This window comes from Hyperolius riggenbachi, chromosome 1, assembly GCF_040937935.1.
Source record: "Hyperolius riggenbachi isolate aHypRig1 chromosome 1, aHypRig1.pri, whole genome shotgun sequence".
Taxonomy (NCBI): Eukaryota; Metazoa; Chordata; class Amphibia; order Anura; family Hyperoliidae; genus Hyperolius; species Hyperolius riggenbachi.
In genome coordinates this window covers 217544020-217565541 of record NC_090646.1, presented here as the reverse complement: position 1 = coordinate 217565541, position 21522 = coordinate 217544020, and the positions used below count along the sequence as shown (strand labels likewise).

At 45.0% G+C, this 21522-nt stretch overlaps 1 protein-coding gene and 1 long non-coding RNA gene across 3 annotated transcripts in view; one reads left to right on the top strand and one right to left on the bottom strand.

Annotated features, from left to right (window-relative positions):
• The window catches only part of LOC137547136 (uncharacterized), a 61779-nt gene extending 44196 nt beyond the window's left edge, over positions 1–17583 (top strand). Inside the window, exons 2-3 of the long non-coding RNA XR_011026500.1 lie at positions 5345–5426; positions 17520–17583. This is a non-coding gene — a long non-coding RNA (uncharacterized lncRNA). The remainder of the gene's footprint in view (positions 1–5344; positions 5427–17519) is intronic.
• FABP2 (fatty acid binding protein 2) overlaps positions 5149–21522 on the bottom strand; it is a 48014-nt gene continuing 31640 nt past the window's right edge. The window contains exons 1-4 of one of the 2 annotated variants that reach the window (XM_068270359.1): positions 14754–15044; positions 14310–14482; positions 10742–10849; positions 5149–5363 (exon numbers count right to left, since the gene is read on the bottom strand). In XM_068270359.1, the coding sequence (XP_068126460.1) occupies positions 5310–5363; positions 10742–10849; positions 14310–14482; positions 14754–14820 (402 nt within the window). In that variant the 5' untranslated portion in view covers positions 14821–15044 and the 3' untranslated portion in view covers positions 5149–5309. Of the gene's footprint in view, positions 5364–10741; positions 10850–14309; positions 14483–14753; positions 15045–21522 lie in introns of those variants that run through there. The other variant, XM_068270366.1, reaches the window with a different exon arrangement.

Sequence of the window (21522 nt, the reverse complement as noted above, 5' to 3'; positions counted from 1 at the left end):
ACTGTGTAAAATTTAAAGCTATATGCTTGCTATACACCAACGGCTCTGGATTCTTGCTTGGCTTACCAAGGGGAAAAAGGGGTAATTTTCATATTTAGTAGCAGTGCATTGTGGGTAACCACAAATGTTCATTTATAGCTGAATTATTGCAGATTTCCTTCTGTTTTAAAAAGGCAAATTACACCAATACAGTGTGCGGCATTGCAGGAAGTGACGACAGTGGAACGCACGATGGAATACGGTAGAGGTGAGTCATCCCCGCCTGCTGCCTCTTACTAGAGATGTGAAGTTCGGATCTTTTCAATGATCCGGATGATTTGAATCGGATCATTGAAAAGAACCGGATCTTTGATCCAAATCTCGGATCATTTTACTAAGGAAGCATTCGGGGTGAAATGAATAGCAGGACAGGACTTTCCCTGCGGTGGACAGAGAAGGGGAGGGGGGTGGATACACAGAGAAGGGGAGAAGATGGACAGAGGGCAGGGAGTGGACAGAGAAAAAAGGAGGGACGAGCAGAGAGCAGAAATGTTTGTTTGCACACAATACCCACATGCTGCTGCAATCATATGCTTTACATATATTTCACCTATATGTTCATCTGTATACTTTGAAATCAAACGTCGCACAGTTAAATAAAGCATTCCCCAAAGCAATCCCGGAAGTAAAGTGCAGCTGTTTAGAGCAGTGCAGGAGGATCATATTGCCCTGCAATCACAGTGCCTGCAAAGTTACTGAGCCAAAAGCTTCCAATGTGTTCACTGTGCACAACTACGGAACAGACAGCCTATAATGAGCAGCACGTTATAGCCAGTATGTGTGCTCTACACATATCTGGCAGTGGCACCGATGTCCCCTCTCTCTCTCATCTACCTGTCCCTGGCTCCCCTCCAACAGAGCGATCCATCTCTGCCCTGCTTCCAGGACCCCGCAGCCCGCTGAGAGGGGGCGTGTCACTCCTGGCCCCACCCCTTTTGCGATCCAAATCACTCATTTTGATGATTCGGATGATTCGACTCACAAAAGAGATTCGGATCAAAGATCCGAATCGTTCATGATCTGGACAACACTACCTCTTACTAATAGTGGCAGCTTCTACTGTGCTTAAGCAGGAGGGGGAGTGCATATGGGGGACCAAGGTGCGGGGGGGGGGGTGTTCCTGCTGAGCTTAAGCTGGAGGGGGAGTGCACATGGAGGTCCAAGGTGAGGGGGGGTTCCTGCCGAGCTTAAGCTGGAGGTAGAGCACACATGGGGGACCCAGTTGAGGGGGGGTCCAACCCCCCTCCCCACTGCTGTGCCCAATACCCCCTTCCTGCCCTCTACCCTCTTATGCGGCGTATGCTACGCCGCGGGTCGGCTAGTTTTATCTAATTCATGAAGATAAAGTTATACTAAGAACATGTGAAGATTTTCTTTCTAAAGTTGCCACAAATTTCCACCGTACACAGGAGATAATATTACCAACATATACTTTAGAACGTTCTCTGGGTGTTTTGTAGCCTACTTAGAGAGGGTAGGAGAATATAGAAAATCTAGGGCTTCATTTGTGAATTCCTCAGGTGCTACTAAGGGTATGACAATGTGCAAAAGAACTATAGCAAAGGGGATCAAAATGTGTATAGAAGAGGCTTATAAAGTGTCAGGTTCCAAGTTAGCTGGCACCATTCTACCAGTGTATCAACAACGTCTTAGGCCTACAGAGCGGGAGCTACGCCAGAAGAAATCTGTAGAGCAGCAACATGGACGAGCCCCAATACCTTTGCAAGACACTACATGGTGAATCAGATGTCTGCAAAAAAACAGTCCTTTGGAAGAAATGTTCTGCAGGCAGCTAGCTCACCCTAAGGTTGGTAAGATTCTTGCTTATCTTCTCATGGTGGATATGTCCTGGAGGTTACTGGGAAAAACAATGTTAGTTGCCTGTAGTTACCCAGTGACATTCTTTTCAGTAACCTCCAGGACAGGTCCATAACCCACCTTTATATGATTATATACATTGTTTTTGATGTTTATGCTATGGTGGTGACCACCTCTTGTCTCGGTGGGGGCATTAAAGAAAGAGGAGACTTGTGGGTTGTAGCGTCTGCGCTCCAAAGCCTGGGACGTACGGAAGAGGAGGTGTGTTAATTCCCTGCCCGCTGCTGCATCAGAGATCGCGCGGCCTGGCCTGCTATCTGGAGGCGGAGTGTGGATGGGGGGGATACCACTGTGCCCACCACCACCCCCCTTCCTGGCTGCTACCCCCCTCCGGTTTACCTCACGGAGGGCCCCCCAACGGTCAGGCGTTAAGCTGGGTGGCACACTTCCTGGTCCTGCCTAGTGCCGCCCCCAGACTTCCGCCGCCTGAGGAACCTGCCTCACTCTGCGTTTAGGGGCAGACTGGGGCTGAGTAGCTGCTCTGATGCATGATTGCACTTTTGTGCAATAAATGGGGACTTTCATTGAATACAAGCCTATGCATGCTGCCCTTTATTTCCAATGTTTACTGCCAATATATAGTATTGTAACTATACATTTTTGATACTATCTTGCTGCTGGTTATGTTTTGATTTATTAAGCTTACTTGACTTAAAGTGTACCTGAGATGAAAGACATCTCAGGTACCATACTTACCTGGGGCTTCCTTAAGCCCCCTTGAGCCCACTTGGTCCCTCGCCATCTACAAGGGTGGCTCCTGTCTCCCGAAGTACAGCCTGGTAGCCTGGTCGAGTTGTGCTTTGTCGCGCATGCACGGCCCGACTGCGCGCACTCCTGAGACTAGGAACATTCCATGCTTGCGCAGGCGCAGAACACGGCGGGGAGCGTACATTGCCGGGCTGCACGTGCGCGACTCGGCCAGGCGATTGGGCCGTACTGCGGGGGACAGCAGCCACCCGTGGAGATGGCAAGGAACCAAGGGGCCTTATCCCCTTCCCAACTGCTTAACGCCGATAGGTGTTGGGAAGGTGACAGCCCCAGGACCACCTAACACCGAAAGGGGTCAAGTCCTGGGGCGGGGTTTTACAGGGGATTGCGCGCCGATGCGCACGCATCCCCGCTTGAGTCTACCTGTGGCGATCGCCGCTAGGAGACTGTTAGACAGAGAAAACGCATCTATTTACATTGTACAGCGTTGCGATCTAAAGCAGCACTGTACTGGGGACAGCCGTATCACTCGGCTGTCCCGTGGAGAGGCTCCAATCGCGATCCCCTCTCATAGGCTAATGCCTATGAGAGAGGATGGCCCTGATTGGCTGGCGGGGGGAGGGAGGGAGTGAGGAGGGGAAAATAAATACTGTAAATAAAAAAATAGCAATTTTTTTATGGAAAAAAAACCCAACATGTCTTTTTTCAACCAAAATAACTATGTAACTATGTAAAACAAAACACTGCCAGCAGTGATCAGAGCCCACCAGCAGAAAAGGGGGGGGGGGGGGGGGAGGAGGATTCATTGTATGGCTCTGCAGCAAAAACTTAAAGCTGCAGAGCACTTAATTGTAAAAAATAGCCTGTTCACTCGGGGAGGGGGTTAAGGAAGCCACAGGTAAGTATATGACCTGAGATGTCGTTCATCTATGGTTCACTTTAAGATCGTTTGTATATTATTGACACAGAAATTTTTTAATGTTTTTTGGTACAGGGCCATACACTTATTGGTCACTTCTTGGTAACACATTCAGATTTAGTTGCACATTATATATACTGTAATTGTGCCATTATTTCTGAGAGTATTATGATATTACCAGATCATGCATATTCAAGTGATTTAGCGCCATCTTCTGGCTTTACAGGACATTGTTTTTAGTTTGGAATCAGGTTGTTTAAATAAAGAATGTTCTAATCAGCATAGCGGATGTTTGTATTACTTTTACAAATCATTATCGGAGTCCTCTTTGTCTTTGTGTCTTTTTCACTTGGATAATATTAGGTTGTAGACCTGTACCCCATTTTTACATCTACTATATTTGAGTAGTAATGTTACTATAGCTAATGTTAAATTAGATTTGATATTTGCACTATAACGGTTCTATCAATTATTTAGACTTGGTCGTAAAGCTAAGTACAAGTGCACACACTGCTTCATTTTATACAGATAAAATCAAATCTAAAACATATACCTGTCCATAGCTCCTAATTGTCCCTCTTTTGGAAGGACTGTCCCTCTTTGGTGACCCAATCCCTCCATCCCTCTTTCTTCCTCATTTGTTCCTCTTTCAGGACTGATGTACTGATCTAGGTAAATATATGTATTTTTCTACTGGAAATGTGTTTAATTGACTCTAAACTTATCCTTTAAATTGATATATTTCTTATTTTTATGTGTTAATATGAAGAAAAATGAACTAGGATATAAAGGACCAGTGTGGTTTGAATTATAAAATAATATATTTTACTTATAACTAAGTTGCTATGGTATGCGTGACTAGGGGTTTGTCGGGGGCGTTATGAGGGGTGTGTCCCTTTTTCTTATCTCAAAAAGTTGGGAGGCATGCTGGTCATCGAAGCCAAACAATAAATTCATGGTCAGATAGGGGGGATCTGAAATGTTAAATGGTGGGAGTTCTTCCCAACACTGCATGACTTCCTTCTGATACTCCTAGCAACAGTAACAGTTGCATATGTTTCTCCTGGGTGTAGCTCTAGAACACAAACATTGCCATACAGCTTTCACTGATGGTAAGGTCTGAATAGATCATGATCTGATCATGTACATTTCCATATTCAGAGCTTATAACTCAAATTCACCACAGGGGCACTTTCAAGTGCCTTACATATGGGGACTGATGCAATAAACTGTGGTAAAGGGGCCATGCACTGGATGCGCACAGAAATTTTACCATTACTAGCGCTTAACAGGTTTGCACAAGGGGAGGGGGGGAGGGACAATTATGATTAGGCATCGTGGGGTGGGGTGGGGTAGGTTAGGATTAGGCATCGGTAGAGTAAGGGCTCTGTATGAGAATAGGGTTAAGTTTAGTGATAGTAAAATATCAGTATTAATTACCAATATTCTACTAGTGGCTATTTCCCCAGCGCCCAATTTGCATATACGTGCCCACTCACTGACTGTTTAATATGTTGCAAGATTTCTATTGAGCTAGATGAAATAATTACTACCATAATAAAGATGCTGAAACTCACATGATAAGCAGCACTGAACAAGTGTTTTATTGACAAAATGAAAAACAATAATATGAGTCTTAGATAAACTACAGTATCTGCTATGTACAGTTGTGAATAGGCGTTTGCTTTTGTTGGTTGTGTGTATTACTGTTCAGTTGTAATGCAGCTGGAACATCAGTAACTTGTCACAGGGAATTCTTTTATTTTTATGCAATTCTCTTAAAAATTCTCTTTGCTTCAGTTCCTTCATAGAGGTATGTCTGAAAAAGACCAAATGAAAAATGGATTTAAATGCCTGAGCTGTAACGGTTAACATATTTAAGGTATGTATGATCTGTACCAAATGGCTAGAATGCGATGGCACACAAGGATGACTGTACTGTGTACATCATATTTGTCTGAAAAATAGATTTCAGAAATTTAACTGTAAACTATGTACACACCTTAAGGTGGCCACACACCATACAATTTTTTAAATATCTGTTCAATTTAAGAATTGCAATCAATTTTTCTGACTGATTGTAACATTTCAAAAATATGAACAATGTACCGCACACGTATGTTCAATTTTTCCCCAATTATGATAACAATGATTGGAAACTCTGACAAAATTGCTAGGTTGTGTATATTAATAAATTGACAATCTAACATACACCATACAATCTTTAGAAAGATTGAAAAAAAATATCTGGCATTCCGGATCAATAAAAATCTAAAAAAATGGGAAATCCGATCGGATTTTTCAGTTGAATGAAAAGAAACCTTTCGATTTGTTTGGGAGATCCGATCGTTTTTAGCGAATTACTGTAAAATTGGATCATTTTATTGTATCGTGTTGCGCCACCTTTAGATTGTCTTTACTTTTTACATTCTTGGCAGTGATCAAGTGTTTAAAGCAGGCTGGCATTCCCATGTAGCAATTTTGATACAGACTTTTTAAAAATGACAGAGCCAGCCACGACAGGTTCTTTCTTAATGGGGGTGGGGGGGTCGCAAAGTTAAACACTTACCTGTTCTGGCGTCATCCCTGCAGGAAGGTGATCACTTCGCCCCCCCCTCCTTGGAGGATGGGCCCTGGCGAAGCTCTGGCCACCCCTATCTGCGTTACCGTGGCCTGCCCCCAGCTCATCAGCCACTGCCTAATTGGTGGCTGCTGATCTGGGGGTGGGCCATGGCAACACAAGCAGAGATTTCCAAAGAGCTTTTAGCAGGCTTTGGAAACGTGGCCACAACTGCACTGCTGAGGAGGGGGGCGGAGTGTCATCTATGCCGTGAAGAAATGCACTCTGAATCTATTTAGAGAGTTTAACCTATCTCAGTGATGGCTAACCTTGGCACTCCAGCTGTGACAAAACTACAAATCCCATCATGCCTTTGCCTCCCCAAGTTATGCTTACAGCTAGTAGAGTATTGTAGTGCCTCATGGGACTTGTAGTTCCTCTACAGCTGGAGTGCCAAGGTTAGCCATCACTGACCTATCTAATTCCCCCTCATTTCTGAATAGTTACAACTGTAATTTGATCTCTCAACAATGTCAGCTGGCTGCCTCAGCAGAGCAGCTAATTTTTAAAAGCAGGATGTTAACCATGAAAGCAGGAAGTAGACACGCTGCAGATTTATTGCAAGATTTGTATCAACTGTAACAAAGAAATGTTTTTTCTTTAAAGGTTATTATACTGTTGCTTATCTTTTAGAGCAGAGAGGAATTTCTAATTTGCTATAAGCATTCAGCCCAGGCTCTGTCATTTTTTGATTGACCAAATACTGATTAAGCTTAAAGTGTACCTTAACTGTGAGGGGAAAAAAGTCTCACTTACCTGGTGCTTCCACCAGCCCCCCGGAGACATCCCGTGCCCGCGCCGTATCTGAACGATCATCCGACCCCTCGCAGTCAGCTAGTTTTTGGCCTGGCCTCGAACGTCTCTCGATTGAGCTCCCATCGCCATAGCCGTCCTGCGCATGCGCAGGCATACTGTGCATGCGCCGGATGGTCACAGCGACAAAAGTGCAATTTAGGGCCGCGAAGGTGTACTGGCCCGGCAACTGGCCAGTTGCCAAAAAGAAACTTTCTGGGCTGGCTGTGCGCCAGAGGATTGTTCAGAGATGGCACGGGCACAGGACGTCTCCAAGGGGCTGGTGGAAGCCCCAGGAAAGTGAAACTTTTTTTCCCTCTCGTTTAAGGTTCACTTTAAATACTAATCAAGCTTAAAGGCCACTGGGCACTTTAAAAAATTGTAGAGGTGAAGAGTAGTAAATATCCTGACAGCTGATAGATTTCCTGATCCTTGGATCTCACACTGCTATCCACTTACAGTTATCAACTCTCTAGCACTGTTGCCCAGCACAGGACAATCTGTACTTCTAGCCAGGGCAGCCATCGGGGGGGGGGGGGGGGGGGGGACGACAACTGACTCTGCAGTGAGGGGCCCAGGGCTTCTAGGGGCCCTGACCCTCCCCCTCCCCAAACCATTGGAAGGGCCGCATGTGCTTGCTGCGGGCCTGTGGCTCACTAACCAGCACACTGCATTCCAGCACTGAGAGAAGAGTGACATCAGCGCTTGAACGTGGGGAGCAGATGAGTGAGTCCACTACAGCGGACTTTCTATACTGGGGCACCACCTATATCCGGCTACAGGTTACCTACACTGGGCCACCACCTATATCTGGCTACCTATACTGGGGCTGGAACCACCTTTTCCTAGCTACCTATACTGGGGCACCACCTATACCTGGCTACCTATACTGGGGTGCCTATAGCTTGCTACCTATACTGGGGGCACCTGTACCTGGCTAACCTACACTGGTGCACCACCCATACCATGCTACCTATACTGGGGGCAACTATACCAGGCTACCTATACCGGGGCATCACCTATAGTTGAATACCTATACTGCGAGCACCTGTATCTTGCTGGCCTATACTGGGGCACCAACTATACCAGGCTACCTATACTGGGGGCATCTACACCAGGCTACCTATACTGGGGCACCACCTCTAGCTGGCTACTTATACTGGGGGAACCTATACCTCTCTACCTATACTGGGGGCACCCATGCCTGGATACCTATACTGGGGGCACCTATACCTGACTAGGGCAGGGTTACGAGCTGAGACAGAAGGGGACAAGAGGTAACACAGGGGGATAAAAGAGGCACAGGGGAAACAGAGGTGGACTAAAGACGCACAGGGAGAAAAGAGATGAGATGGGAACATGAGGTCACACAGAGGGACTCAAAAGAGGCACAAACTGAGGTGACACAAAGGAGGACAAAAGAGGCACAGGGAAAAAGAGAGGCACAAAAGAGAACAGATAAAGTATAAGAACAGACCTACAAGTCCCTATCTTATTGGTTAACCAGGGACTACCTGTATTTTGTTAGTATTTGGCTCCACCTACAACATGCCACTTTATTCAGTCTCCAAACCATGCACATTTTTTGCCGCAGTGCACTTCACGCACGGACATGGGGGTGGGGTGGCTAGTGGGCGGGAACAGCAACCAGTGGGTGGGCCTAGGGGGGCCACGCCTGATGATGTATGAGGGGCCCCAAAATTTCTGATGGTGGCCCTGCTTCTAGCCATTGCCTCATGATTGCAGAATTGGATGTGTGTACGCGCCCATACAGTGACTGAAGAGTAGCAGTGTGTATGGATATGGTGAATTTTTTGGGTGCCCGATACCCCGTTGAGTAGAGTGGTGTTACTGTTTACTCAACTCCCCTGATGATCACCTAACCCTAAGGGCTCTTTCACACTACAGCCCTTTTTAAGCGTTTCAAGTCAAAACTTTGCGTTGACCAAGATAAAATGAAAGTCCATAGATTTTTATTTTACCTTTCACACGCTGCATTTCGATGCGTTGCAGTATGACGCACTCGGGAGCATTTTAACATCGGGAATCGGCGTTTCCCCGTCGGGTTAATTAATTACTACCGCCGCTACTCAGTGTCGCACCGCAGATTCCAGACGACACACCGCAGGCTATCAACGCGTGCAGGAGAACGGCTCCTGCACGCGTTGTAATGTGAAAGAGGCCTAACTGTTCTCTCATACACTAAATCCATTTCTTGATGTCTAGCCACTTTGCATATGTGTAGTCTTTGAAAAAAAAAAAAAAGAGAAACAAATATATAAAAAAAAAGTCCCCCAGTTCATAAAAAACTTTTAAAAACATAAAATTTAATGAAATTCTTTGAAAATGTTGTACTTCTCTATCAATACTCCATATTCATTAAATATGGGTAACATTGCTGTGCATTACCACTGACTTTGTAGCACACATTGCTCAGTTAGCACAAGCCATGTTACCTAGGCAACGTGTGCATTGCTAGGGCAGCATTATGAATTGTACAGCCCGATACGTAGTCGGTGTAAGTTATGGTAAAAAGCTGTGCGATACCTGTGCATGGCAACTTTTCCAATATTTAGTACATATGGCCTAATATTTCATCAAAATATTGGGGGGAAAAAAAACAAGAAACACAACAACAATTGGGGGGATGGGTTCGTTATGGGCCTTGGGCTGCAGCATTACTGGGCAAGGTTCTCATAACAGTGTCCTACATCAAGCAGTACAACGCTAGTGGTGGAAGTGGCACTATTAATATTGAACAACTTCTGCTGAAGTCTTGCCTTATATGGTGCATTCAAATGTCATGTAAATTGTATGCAGCTCGATACTGGACCAATCATAATAACTTCCTGTCTGTTTTGATCGGTACAAGTTCAGGCTGCATACAATATGCATGACATTTGAATGCTAGTACAGCAGAGTCTCAGTTATCCGGTACCTATGGGGATCAGCTGATGCCGTATACGTGTGCTTACTGGTTGCTTTAGACTCAATGTTAAAAATAGGTCCAGCTAATACAGCAGTATACACCACTCTATATACTGTACATACCATGAACTCTGTATTAAATGTTAAAATAACAGTAATTGAAAGTATATTAAATTGTGGGAGCCTTGGAACCCCGTCTTCAAGTACAGCAGAGCCTACAAACAGCTTAAGAAGTTGGCCACTGTGAGTACTGCAGGCAATTTGTCCTGGTTGGTTGAGACTGCTGGTTAGAAGAGTTCTGGATAACCGGGACTCTACTGTAGAATTTTTCTGCATCTCATTGAGCATATCTGATCCAGCTATACAACGAACACTGGGTCACAATTTGAGCAGTTCCTCAGAGCAGCTGTTAAATGGAACAGTGGGGCACATTCACAAGACTGCCATTCACATGGTGCATGGTACTTTAGTAAATGATCTAGTGCACGTTGCGTACATAGCCCAACTGCCAATATGCATGCAACACACATGTTGCTACTATAATGCACGCTATGCAGATTGCGCTATTAGTGGAATGTGCGTTTACATTACATATACATTGGTATATCATTGTCTTTATCATTATGTACCCCTTGTTGTTTTCTTACTTTGTGCAGCGCCACGGAATATGTTGGAACTTTATAAATCAATAATAATAATGACTTGCTTGATTACCGGTGAAGTTGCAGTGCGCTGCCTGTGCAAAATCTTACTGCATATTTGTGAACATAGCCCAAGATTCCTTTTCGAGGTAATATATTGGAATAGAGAATGCATTGTGATACAAAAAAATTCACAGCTGAAGAAGTAAGACTCACCTGTACAAGCTCATCGTTTACTATTACTCTGTGTGTCTTCAGTTCTTTTCCATTGTCCTTTCTCTTAAATGTCCCTACAAGCTTATCTCCCTCCATAGCCCAGGAGCCCTAAGAGGATGGAAGAGAGAGAAATCATTACACTTAAGGCCCATACACACGTCGGATTTCCGTGAACGGCGGGTCGTTTGAACGTCCCGTCGTTCAGTCGTTTGCCCGCTGAATCGGGCGTGTGTACAGACTGTCGTTCGCTTGATAAGAGTGAGTTTGAGCGATCCGCCCGGCGGATCGCTCAAACTCACTCTTATCAAGCGAACGACAGTCTGTACACACGCCCGATTTAGCAGGCGAACGACTGAACGTTCAAACAACCCGTCGTTCACGGAAATCCGACGTGTGTATGGGCCTTAAGGGTCATTACAAGTACATATGTCATATGAGGATTAATCATTCTGAAATTGGTATAAATCAAGCTAATTGCTTTATTGTTAGTATTTTTTCTGACTCTAAAGTCTAGCCCTTTTTTTATTATGAGTTATTGCAGTTCATTAATCTTTGTACTGCTGAATATTTAGCTGTACTCATGAGTGTACTATATAGACCATAATGATTTGGAATTTAAAGGACAACTGTATAAGAGGGATATGGAGGCTGTCATATTTATTTCCTTTTGAGCAATACCAATTGCCTGGCTCTCCTCTCCTGCCAATCCTCTGCCTCTAATACTTCTAGCCACAGACACCTGTATGCTTTACAGCAAATCAGGTGTTGCTGACATTATTGTCAGATTAGCTGCATGCTTGTTTCTGGTGTTATTCAGACACTACTGCAGCCAAATAGATCAGCAGGACTGCTTGGTAACTGGGATTGATTAAAAGGAAATAAATATGGCAGCCTCCATATCCCTCTTGTTACAGTTGTCCTTTAAGCAATATGAAAGTTGTTTTTTATGTTTTCATCTATTTGATTATTCCTCCATAATCTGCAGTTTTGTTAGGGTTATTTAGCAACACAATAGGAACTTTTTAGTAAGTATTAATTAACTGCATGCAGGGGCGTAACATTCGGGGCTGCAGCCCCTACACCCGCAGGGGGGCCCGGGGCCACCCTGGTGCCAGCCCAGGGCCATTTTGGGGGAAAGGAGGGGACGCAGCGCATGAGAGGGGAGCAATGCAAGCACACATCGGCGGGGAGAGGGGGCCCCGTCCCCCCCCCTCACCTTCAGATCCCCCGGCAGAGCTTCCTCCTCTACTCTAGCAATGGGCAGCAGCAGTGGGCATAGAAAAGAGAATGCAGACACTTACGGTACTTCTGCATTCCACTCACTGGAGGTTCTGCTTCTATCAGTGCCTGAAGCTACTTCCGTTTTTTCAGGAGCTCAGGCACTGATAGAAGCAGAACCTCCAGTGAGTGGAACGCAGACGTAAGTGTCTGCGTTCTCTTTTCTATGCCCGCTGCTGCTGTACATTGCTAGAGTAGAGGAGGAAGCGCTGACGGGGAGCTAAAGGTGAGGGAGGGGGGGAGGGGGCCCCCCTCCTCGCTGCTGTATGCTTGCATTGCTCCCACCTCATGTGCTGCATCCCCTGGGCACCTAATTGGATACCTGAAGGGGGGGGCCCCATCCAAACTTTTGCAGTGGGGCCCGGTGATTTCTAGTTACCACCCTGACTGCATGTTTATGTGTCATTACCTTAATGCCACTTTTAAACTTGCAAAAAAAAATGTTTTTATTTATTTAAAAAAAAATGAGAATAAATATTTGTAAAAAAAAATAAAATAAACAACTGGGGGGCGATCAGACCCCACCAACAGAAAGCTCTGTTGGTGGGGAGAAAAGGGGGGGGGGAATAACTTGTGTGGTGTCTTGTGCGGCCTTGCAGCTTGGCCTTAAAGGAAACATCCAAGCAAATAATAAAATCAAAATCCACTTACCTAGGGCTTCCTCCAGCCCCTGGCAGCAGTCCTGTGCCCTCGCTGCAGCTCCGGTGGCTCCCGGTGTTCTTCGCTGCAGAAGCTGACCTCGCCAGGTCGGCTTCCAGGTCGGCGTCTTCCGCGCTCCACGGCGCCGGTCACGCGGTCCCGCCGACGTCATCAAGTCTGTACTGCGCAGGCGCAGAGCTACTGTGCCTGCGCAGTACAGACCAGATGATGTCGGCCAGACCATGTGCGGTGGAGCGCAGAAGATGCCGACCTGGCGAGGTCGGGTTCTGCAGTGGAGAAGATTCCGGAGCTGCGGCGAGGGCACAGAACGGCTGCCACGGGCTGGAGGAAGCCCCAGGTAAGTGGATCTTTTTTTTTTTTTGCTTGGACACTTACTTTAATGCATGTGGGCCATAGCAGGCAGACAGGGCAGAGATTTATAAATGGAGCTGCTTGGCTATAGGAAATCTGTTGAATTCTGCTCTCATTTTGCAATGAGCGGCTTCCAACAACATTACTGAAGCTTTTTTCAAATATTAACCTGGCACTTGACTTGATAGTCATGCAATGCCCATCTCTTGTGGTAGATGACAGATAGAGACAATAGAAAAAACAAGCCTGCAACTTTGGTCACAAAGATTTGCATCTGTAAGGCTTCTTTTACACTGCAAATCACAATTCTGATTCGCGATTTTCAAAAAAACTGAGCATGCGGGACTTTTTTTTATTGCATCAAAAATCGGAATCACGTATAAAATCACAGAAATCGGAATCGCATGTAGTGTAAAAAAGCCCTAATAGAGAGTATTTATGGCAGCAGGTTAATTGTTCTTTTCTCCCCAGAGAAAATGAGAAATTCCTTTTATATATATGATACCCAATAAAATGTTTTCTCTGCAAAAGAAACAAAGCCCATGTGCAATTGACCTTTTCTCTTGAGGTTTCTCCTATGTGATAGTTTTACAGTTTGACCAAAAATGACTTTTAAACCACCAGCTAGCAAGAAAATGCTTAAAATAATTTTGATAGTACTTTTAAAGCAAACCCAACCAGAAGCTCGGGGTTCAAAAAGAGATATTTACCTAAACAGAGGGAAACTTTAGGATTCTATTGAGTCTGTGCTCTGATGTTCCTCCTTAGTTGGCATGGCCCCCCTCCACATCCGGGCACACACACTCCTCTCTTATTACACGGGAATGCAGTAGCCGCTTGAGTACGGCTGCACTTGCGTATGCTTGTATAAGCGCCTCCGGCTTAATAAGCCTGCATGGGTGCGTTTGCACAGCTACTTCACATTACAGCCCTGAGGGAAGCCTCAATAGGATCCTGAGGCTTTCCTGTAATAAGGTAAATATCTAATTTTGCTTTGGCTCAGGTACACTTTAACCTACTGGTGCTGAAGAGTTATTTTAAACAGAAGATGAAAAATGATCTCCTGGGAGAAAACAAGTGAATGGAATAAGAGCCCATATGGTGATTTCTCACAACTTCTAAAACACTAGAGCTGACTACCTTACCATAGGTAAAAAAAACATTGTGCAGCAACTTTATCAACTTACAGACAGTTCTGTCCAATCGCTTTACCTAACTACCTTGTTCTGCATACCATATTCACAAACAATACATTGTGCAACAGCTTTATCAAACTTACAGTCAGTTCTGTCCCATCTGCAAGGGAATAGTCAAATGTGACTCCAAGGGTAAACTTGATTTCAATGCTCCTGAAAGTGCTGGATTCCTTTACAGTGAAGTTGTTCCCATCTTGTTCGATTGTGATCTTTAGGTTGTCATGTGCAGCTAGCTTACGTTTCATTATATTCACACCTGCAGGAGAAAGAGGAATTCTTTGTTAGGAGAGTAGACTGCCAACAAACACATGACACTCCACAATCAATTCCATGACATGTGAAACCGCACTATTCATCTCTGTTACCGAGTAACAAATTATTTAAAACTGTTAAATCAAGGTCTGCTTTGAGACATGTACAAATTCAGTTACATCTGATCATGTTGACCAGCTTGGATGGCATCACAGTGACAATTTTAAATTTAGAGTGAAAGCCTAGAAGTAGTGTACAAATGCAAGTAAACATACCCATAACTTCCATAAATGTGTCATAGTTGTCGCTTCTGTCAACTTTCCAGCCCCCATTGAATGCCATGATGTCCGCTGTGTGGTGAAATGTAAGGTAGCACAGACTGGTCAACCTAAGATGCCCGGCTGGAGAGCTCAGTCCAATTTATTTTCTTTCATTATCTAGAATCCGATCTCCATGTGATGTGGCTGTCTAAAGTCTGTTCCAAGAGCAAGTTGTTAGCAATACTCTCCTCCCAAAATGACTCGCCCTGTTAGAGTTAAACTTTGCCCCTTTTCTTATACACAGTGAGGAACTGCTTGCCTAAAGAAAAAAGTACATTAGGTTTTACACTTGTAAAAGCTATTTGTTTATAAGTGTTTTATGACATACAATATTCATTTGCTGGTAGGCAGTTGAAAACCTAATCCAAACATAGGCTTTGTTACTTAAAGAGAACATGAGGCATTTTCAGTATCAAAAAGTAAATACTTACCTAAGGAGAGCAAAAGCCGCTAGATCCTATTTAAAGAGACACTGAAGCTAAAAAAAAAGATTATGATATAATGATTTGTATGTGTAGTACAGCTAAGAAATAAAACATTAGGAGCAGAGACATAAGTCTAATATTGTTTCCAGTACAGGAAGAGTTAAGAAACTCCAGTTGTTATCTATGCAAAAGAGTCACTGAGCTCCACGACTTTCAAAGTCGCAGAGAGCTCTGTCTTCTGAAGCTTATTATCTCAAGTGTCAGTCACTGTATTGTTTTTTTCCCTGCAGAGGACAGTTCGAAAGTTCACTAGCCTGCTCTGTAAAATCATTTAGAATGCTGAGTAGTGTGTAAACTGTAAATTTTAGTGAATGATGCAATGTTATAAAAAAAAAAACCTATATAGCTGAAAATAAAAATATGAGAATATTTTCTTTGCTACTAATGTTCTAGTAATTATCCACATTACACAACCAATTCATTATATCATTTTTTTTCCGCTTCAGTGTCTCTTTAACCTCCTTGCCGGTTATCCCGAGCTCAGCTCGGGGTAACCTGCGTAGGAGGATTTCTCAGGCCCCGCTGGTCCAATTTAAAAAATTTTTTTTTACTGCACACAGCTAGCACTTTGCTAGCTGCGTGCAGTTTCCGATCGCCGCCGCTCGCCGCCGAATTGCAGCTACCCGCCGCCCGCCCCCCCCCCCTCCAGACCCTTTGCGCAGCCTGGCCAATCAGTGCTAGGCAGCACTGAGGGGTGGATCGGGATTCCCTGTGACGTCCCGACATCCATGACGTCGATGACGTCATCCCGCCCGGTCGCCATGGCGGCCGGGGAAGCCCAGCAGGAAATCCCGTTCTGAACGGGATTTCCTGCTTACTCTGATCGCCGAAGGCGATTGGAGTGGATAGGGGGATGCCGCTTGTCAGTGGCTATCATGTAGCGAGCCCTGGGCTCGCTACATGATTTAAAAAAATTTTTTTTTCAAGTACTGTGCTGCCCCCTTGCCGCCAGAATTGTAACGGCAAGGGGGTTAAGCTTTCCATGGCATCCTCTGGTCCCCCATTGCGACGCGCAGACCCTTCTTCAGGGCCACACTGCTCTTCTGGCACGAGCGCAGCAGTGCAGCTGCACAAGTATAGGTGTGCAGTATTTATTTGTTTAAAGTAAATCTGTAGCGAAAAAAACAAAAAACAGATAATCACCTAAGGAGAGGGAAAGCTCTGGGTCCTATAGAAGCTTTCCATTCTCCTCACGGTCCCTACGTTCCATCTCTGGATTTCTGGTTCAAATCCCCCGCTGCTGGATGCTTTGGAAGTCTTCGGGAGCCCGCATGTTCCCAATGATGGCAGTTCCGTACTGAGTTAAAGAGTAACTGTCAGGCTGCAGAAGCTAATTTAAACCTCTATTCTCCTGTGTTAAACAGTTTAGAAGGAAGCCCAAAAGCAATTAGTGAAGATAAAAATCTCAGTTACCTTTGATGTGTGCTTATCAGCAAGTCTGTTATTCTTAAGAAGACGCAAGCCGCATACCATACTGCAAAGCATTCTGGGGCTCTCCCCTCGGCTGCTAATGAGACGTTACAGCAGCTTGTAATCGTGTAGCACTGATAAATCTCGGGCAGAGTACACTGCAGGAGTCAGCTATTGTTCCTAGCCACATGGCTCATTAATATTCACTGCACACTGTGTTATTTAGTACCAGCTTATCTGTGATCAGGAAGCAGGCAGGACATGACGACACATTTGACAGAAAAACATGGAGCCTGCCATGAGCTGTCAGGAGCATCTATCTCTGCATATACTATATACAAATTCTGTGCAATCCAAACGTGGACAGTGAAATGCATATGTAATGTAAGTACAGCCAATCTTTAGCTACTGATATATGTGTTTATTTTCTCTGAGACCTTATACCTAACAGCTCCTCTTTAATGCAAGTGCACAAGACAGAGTGCTTGCGCATGCGCAGTATGAAGCGGCCCATCTTCAGGAGCACTCGGGCTCCCAAAGACTTCTGAAGCTTCGGCAGTGGTGGAGAAAGCTGGAACACGGGGACCGTGAGGAGAATGGGACGGCTCTATAGGACCCAGAGCCTTCCCTATCCTTAGGTGAGTATCTGTTTTTTGTTTTTATTTTCACTTCAGACTCCCTGAGCTCACACTCTGAGGAAGGGGGTGGGACCCCGGAAACACATAAGTGGAAGTGATGACATGGTACAGGAAATACAGAGGGAGCGTGGACATCATTGGCGGTCTGCTTGTATCATGCTAACTGGTAACTTTATTATCTGCCACAGGCCACGGCGATACCTGGATTTGTCTCCATTACCACTACTTATGTGATTGTATCACTCCCATGCTTTAAGTACCGTATATATTTTAGTGTCTGCTGCCTCCATTACTCAGTTTTATCTATTGGTGTTTGTGCCTGTGTTTTTTCTTTTTCACTTCTATTCCAAGCAAAGATTGACCAACACAGTAGATAAAAGAACAAAGTTTGGACTAAGGACAACAAACAGAGAACAAAGTAAAATAACTATTTAAGAGAATGACAAATGCAAAAAATGAAACATTTTGACACTCAGTTTTCAAGTGCAAAAACTTTTAGCCATTTCACAGTGTCTGAAGAAATTAGTGAAATACTGAAAGGAGAGGCATGCAGAAGGAAATTCTGAAGTAAACATCACTTCTGTACAGTTCTATGGTACAATACCTTTAATTCAGTGTGCAAATTGCTAAATAAATGGACGTACAAGATCTCAAGAAATTGCAAGTGTATCTCACATGCCTAATGTCCCACTCCTTGGACGTTAACTGTGGCCAGCAGGGTACATCAACAAGGGTAGTGTGTGTATGTCTCTGGATCTCAGAGGTTAGAGTAGTGTGTGCATGTCTCTGGATCTCAGAGGTTAGAGTAGTGTGTGCATGTCTCTGGATCTCAGCGGTTAGAGTAGTGAGTGCATGGCTCTGTATCTTAGTGGTTAGAGTAGTGTGTGCATGGCTCTGGATCTCAGTGGTTAGAGTAGTGAGTGCATGGCTTTAGATCTCAGAGGTTAGAGTAGTATGTGCATGGCTCTAGATCTCAGAGGTTTGAGTAGTGTGTACATGGCTCTGGATCTCAGAGGTTAAAGTAGTATGTGTATGGCTCTGGATCTCAGAGGTTAGGGTAGTGTGTGCATAGTTCTAGATCTCGGAGGTTAGAGTAGTGTGTGCATGGCTCTGGATCTCAGTGGTTAGAGTAGTGAGTGCATGGCTTTAGATCTCAGAGGTTAGAGTAGTATGTGCATGGCTCTAGATCTCAGAGGTTTGAGTAGTGTGTACATGGCTCTGGATCTCAGAGGTTAGAGTAGTATGTGCATGGCTCTAGATTTCAGAGGTTTGAGTAGTGTGTACATGGCTCTGGATCTCAGAGGTTTGAGCAGAGTGTGCATGGCTAGGGATCTCAGAGGTTAGAGTAGTGCGTGCATGGCTCTGGATCTCAGAAGTTAGAGTAGTGTGTGCATGGCTCTGGATCTCAGCGGTTAGAGTAGTGAGTGCATGGCTCTGTATCTTAGTGGTTAGAGTAGTGTGTGCATGGCTCTGGATCTCAGTGGTTAGAGTAGTGAGTGCATGGCTTTAGATCTCAGAGGTTAGAGTAGTATGTGCATGGCTCTAGATCTCAGAGGTTTGAGTAGTGTGTACATGGCTCTGGATCTCAGAGGTTAAAGTAGTATGTGTATGGCTCTGGATCTCAGAGGTTAGGGTAGTGTGTGCATAGTTCTAGATCTCGGAGGTTAGAGTAGTGTGTGCATGGCTCTGGATCTCAGTGGTTAGAGTAGTGAGTGCATGGCTTTAGATCTCAGAGGTTAGAGTAGTATGTGCATGGCTCTAGATCTCAGAGGTTTGAGTAGTGTGTACATGGCTCTGGATCTCAGAGGTTAAAGTAGTATGTGTATGGCTCTGGATCTTAGTGGTTAGAGTAGTGTGTGCATGGCTCTGGGTCTCAGTGGTTAGAGTAGTGAGTGCATGGCTTTAGATCTCAGAGGTTAGAGTAGTATGTGCATGGCTCTAGATCTCAGAGGTTAAAGTAGTATGTGTATGGCTCTGGATCTCAGAGGTTAGGGTAGTGTGTGCATAGTTCTAGATCTCGGAGGTTAGAGTAGTGTGTGCATGGTTTTGGATCTCAGTGGTTAGAGTAGTGAGTGCATGGCTTTGGATCTCAGAGGTTAGAGTAGTATGTGCATGGCTCTGGATCTCAGAGGTTTGAGCAGAGTGTGCATGGCTAGGGATCTCAGAGGTTAGAGTAGTGCGTGCATGGCTCTGGATCTCAGAAGTTAGAGTAGTGTGTGCATGGCTCTGGATCTCAGCGGTTAGAGTAGTGAGTGCATGGCTCTGGATCTTAGTGGTTAGAGTAGTGTGTGCATGGCTCTGGATCTCAGTGGTTAGAGTAGTGAGTGCATGGCTTTAGATCTCAGAGGTTAGAGTAGTATGTGCATGGCTCTAGATCTCAGAGGTTTGAGTAGTGTGTACATGGCTCTGGATCTCAGAGGTTAAAGTAGTATGTGTATGGCTCTGGATCTCAGAGGTTAGGGTAGTGTGTGCATAGTTCTAGATCTCGGAGGTTAGAGTAGTGTGTGCATGGTTTTGGATCTCAGTGGTTAGAGTAGTGAGTGCATGGCTTTGGATCTCAGAGGTTAGAGTAGTATGTGCATGGCTCTAGATTTCAGAGGTTTGAGTAGTGTGTACATGGCTCTGGATCTCAGAGGTTTGAGCAGAGTGTGCATGGCTAGGGATCTCAGAGGTTAGAGTAGTGCGTGCATGGCTCTGGATCTCAGAAGTTAGAGTAGTGTGTGCATGGCTCTGGATCTCAGCGGTTAGAGTAGTGAGTGCATGGCTCTGGATCTTAGTGGTTAGAGTAGTGTGTGCATGGCTCTGGATCTCAGTGGTTAGAGTAGTGAGTGCATGGCTTTAGATCTCAGAGGTTAGAGTAGTATGTGCATGGCTCTAGATCTCAGAGGTTTGAGTAGTGTGTACATGGCTCTGGATCTCAGAGGTTAAAGTAGTATGTGTATGGCTCTGGATCTCAGAGGTTAGGGTAGTGTGTGCATAGTTCTAGATCTCGGAGGTTAGAGTAGTGTGTGCATGGTTCTGGATCTCAGTGGTTAGAGTAGTGAGTGCATGGCTTTAGATCTCAGAGGTTAGAGTAGTATGTGCATGGCTCTAGATCTTAGAGGTTTGAGTAGTGTGTACATGGCTCTGGATCTCAGAGGTTAAAGTAGTATGTGTATGGCTCTGGATCTCAGAGGTTAGGGTAGTGTGTGCATAGTTCTAGATCTTGGAGGTTAGAGTAGTGTGTGCATGGCTCTAGATCTCAGAGGTTTGAGCAGAGTGTGCATGGCTAGGGATCTCAGAGGTTAGAGTAGTGCGTGCATGGCTCTGGATCTCAGAAGTTAGAGTAATGTGTGCATGGCTCTGGATCTCAGCGGTTAGAGTAGTGAGTGCATGGCTCTGGATCTTAGTGGTTAGAGTAGTGTGTGTATGGCTCCGGATTTCAGAGGTTAGAGTAGTGTGTGCATGGCTTAACATCTTAGAGGTTAGAGTAGTGTGTGTATGGCTTTGGATCCCAGAGGTTAGCGTATGGTGTGCATGGCTCTAGATCTCAGAGGTTAAAGTAGTATGTGTATGGCTCTGGATCTCAGAGGTTAGGGTAGTGTGTGCATAGTTCTAGATCTCGGAGGTTAGAGTAGTGTGTGCATGGTTTTGGATCTCAGTGGTTAGAGTAGTGAGTGCATGGCTTTGGATCTCAGAGGTTAGAGTAGTATGTGCATGGCTCTGGATCTCAGAGGTTTGAGCAGAGTGTGCATGGCTAGGGATCTCAGAGGTTAGAGTAGTGCGTGCATGGCTCTGGATCTCAGAAGTTAGAGTAGTGTGTGCATGGCTCTGGATCTCAGCGGTTAGAGTAGTGAGTGCATGGCTCTGGATCTTAGTGGTTAGAGTAGTGTGTGCATGGCTCTGGATCTCAGTGGTTAGAGTAGTGAGTGCATGGCTTTAGATCTCAGAGGTTAGAGTAGTATGTGCATGGCTCTAGATCTCAGAGGTTTGAGTAGTGTGTACATGGCTCTGGATCTCAGAGGTTAAAGTAGTATGTGTATGGCTCTGGATCTCAGAGGTTAGGGTAGTGTGTGCATAGTTCTAGATCTCGGAGGTTAGAGTAGTGTGTGCATGGTTTTGGATCTCAGTGGTTAGAGTAGTGAGTGCATGGCTTTGGATCTCAGAGGTTAGAGTAGTATGTGCATGGCTCTAGATTTCAGAGGTTTGAGT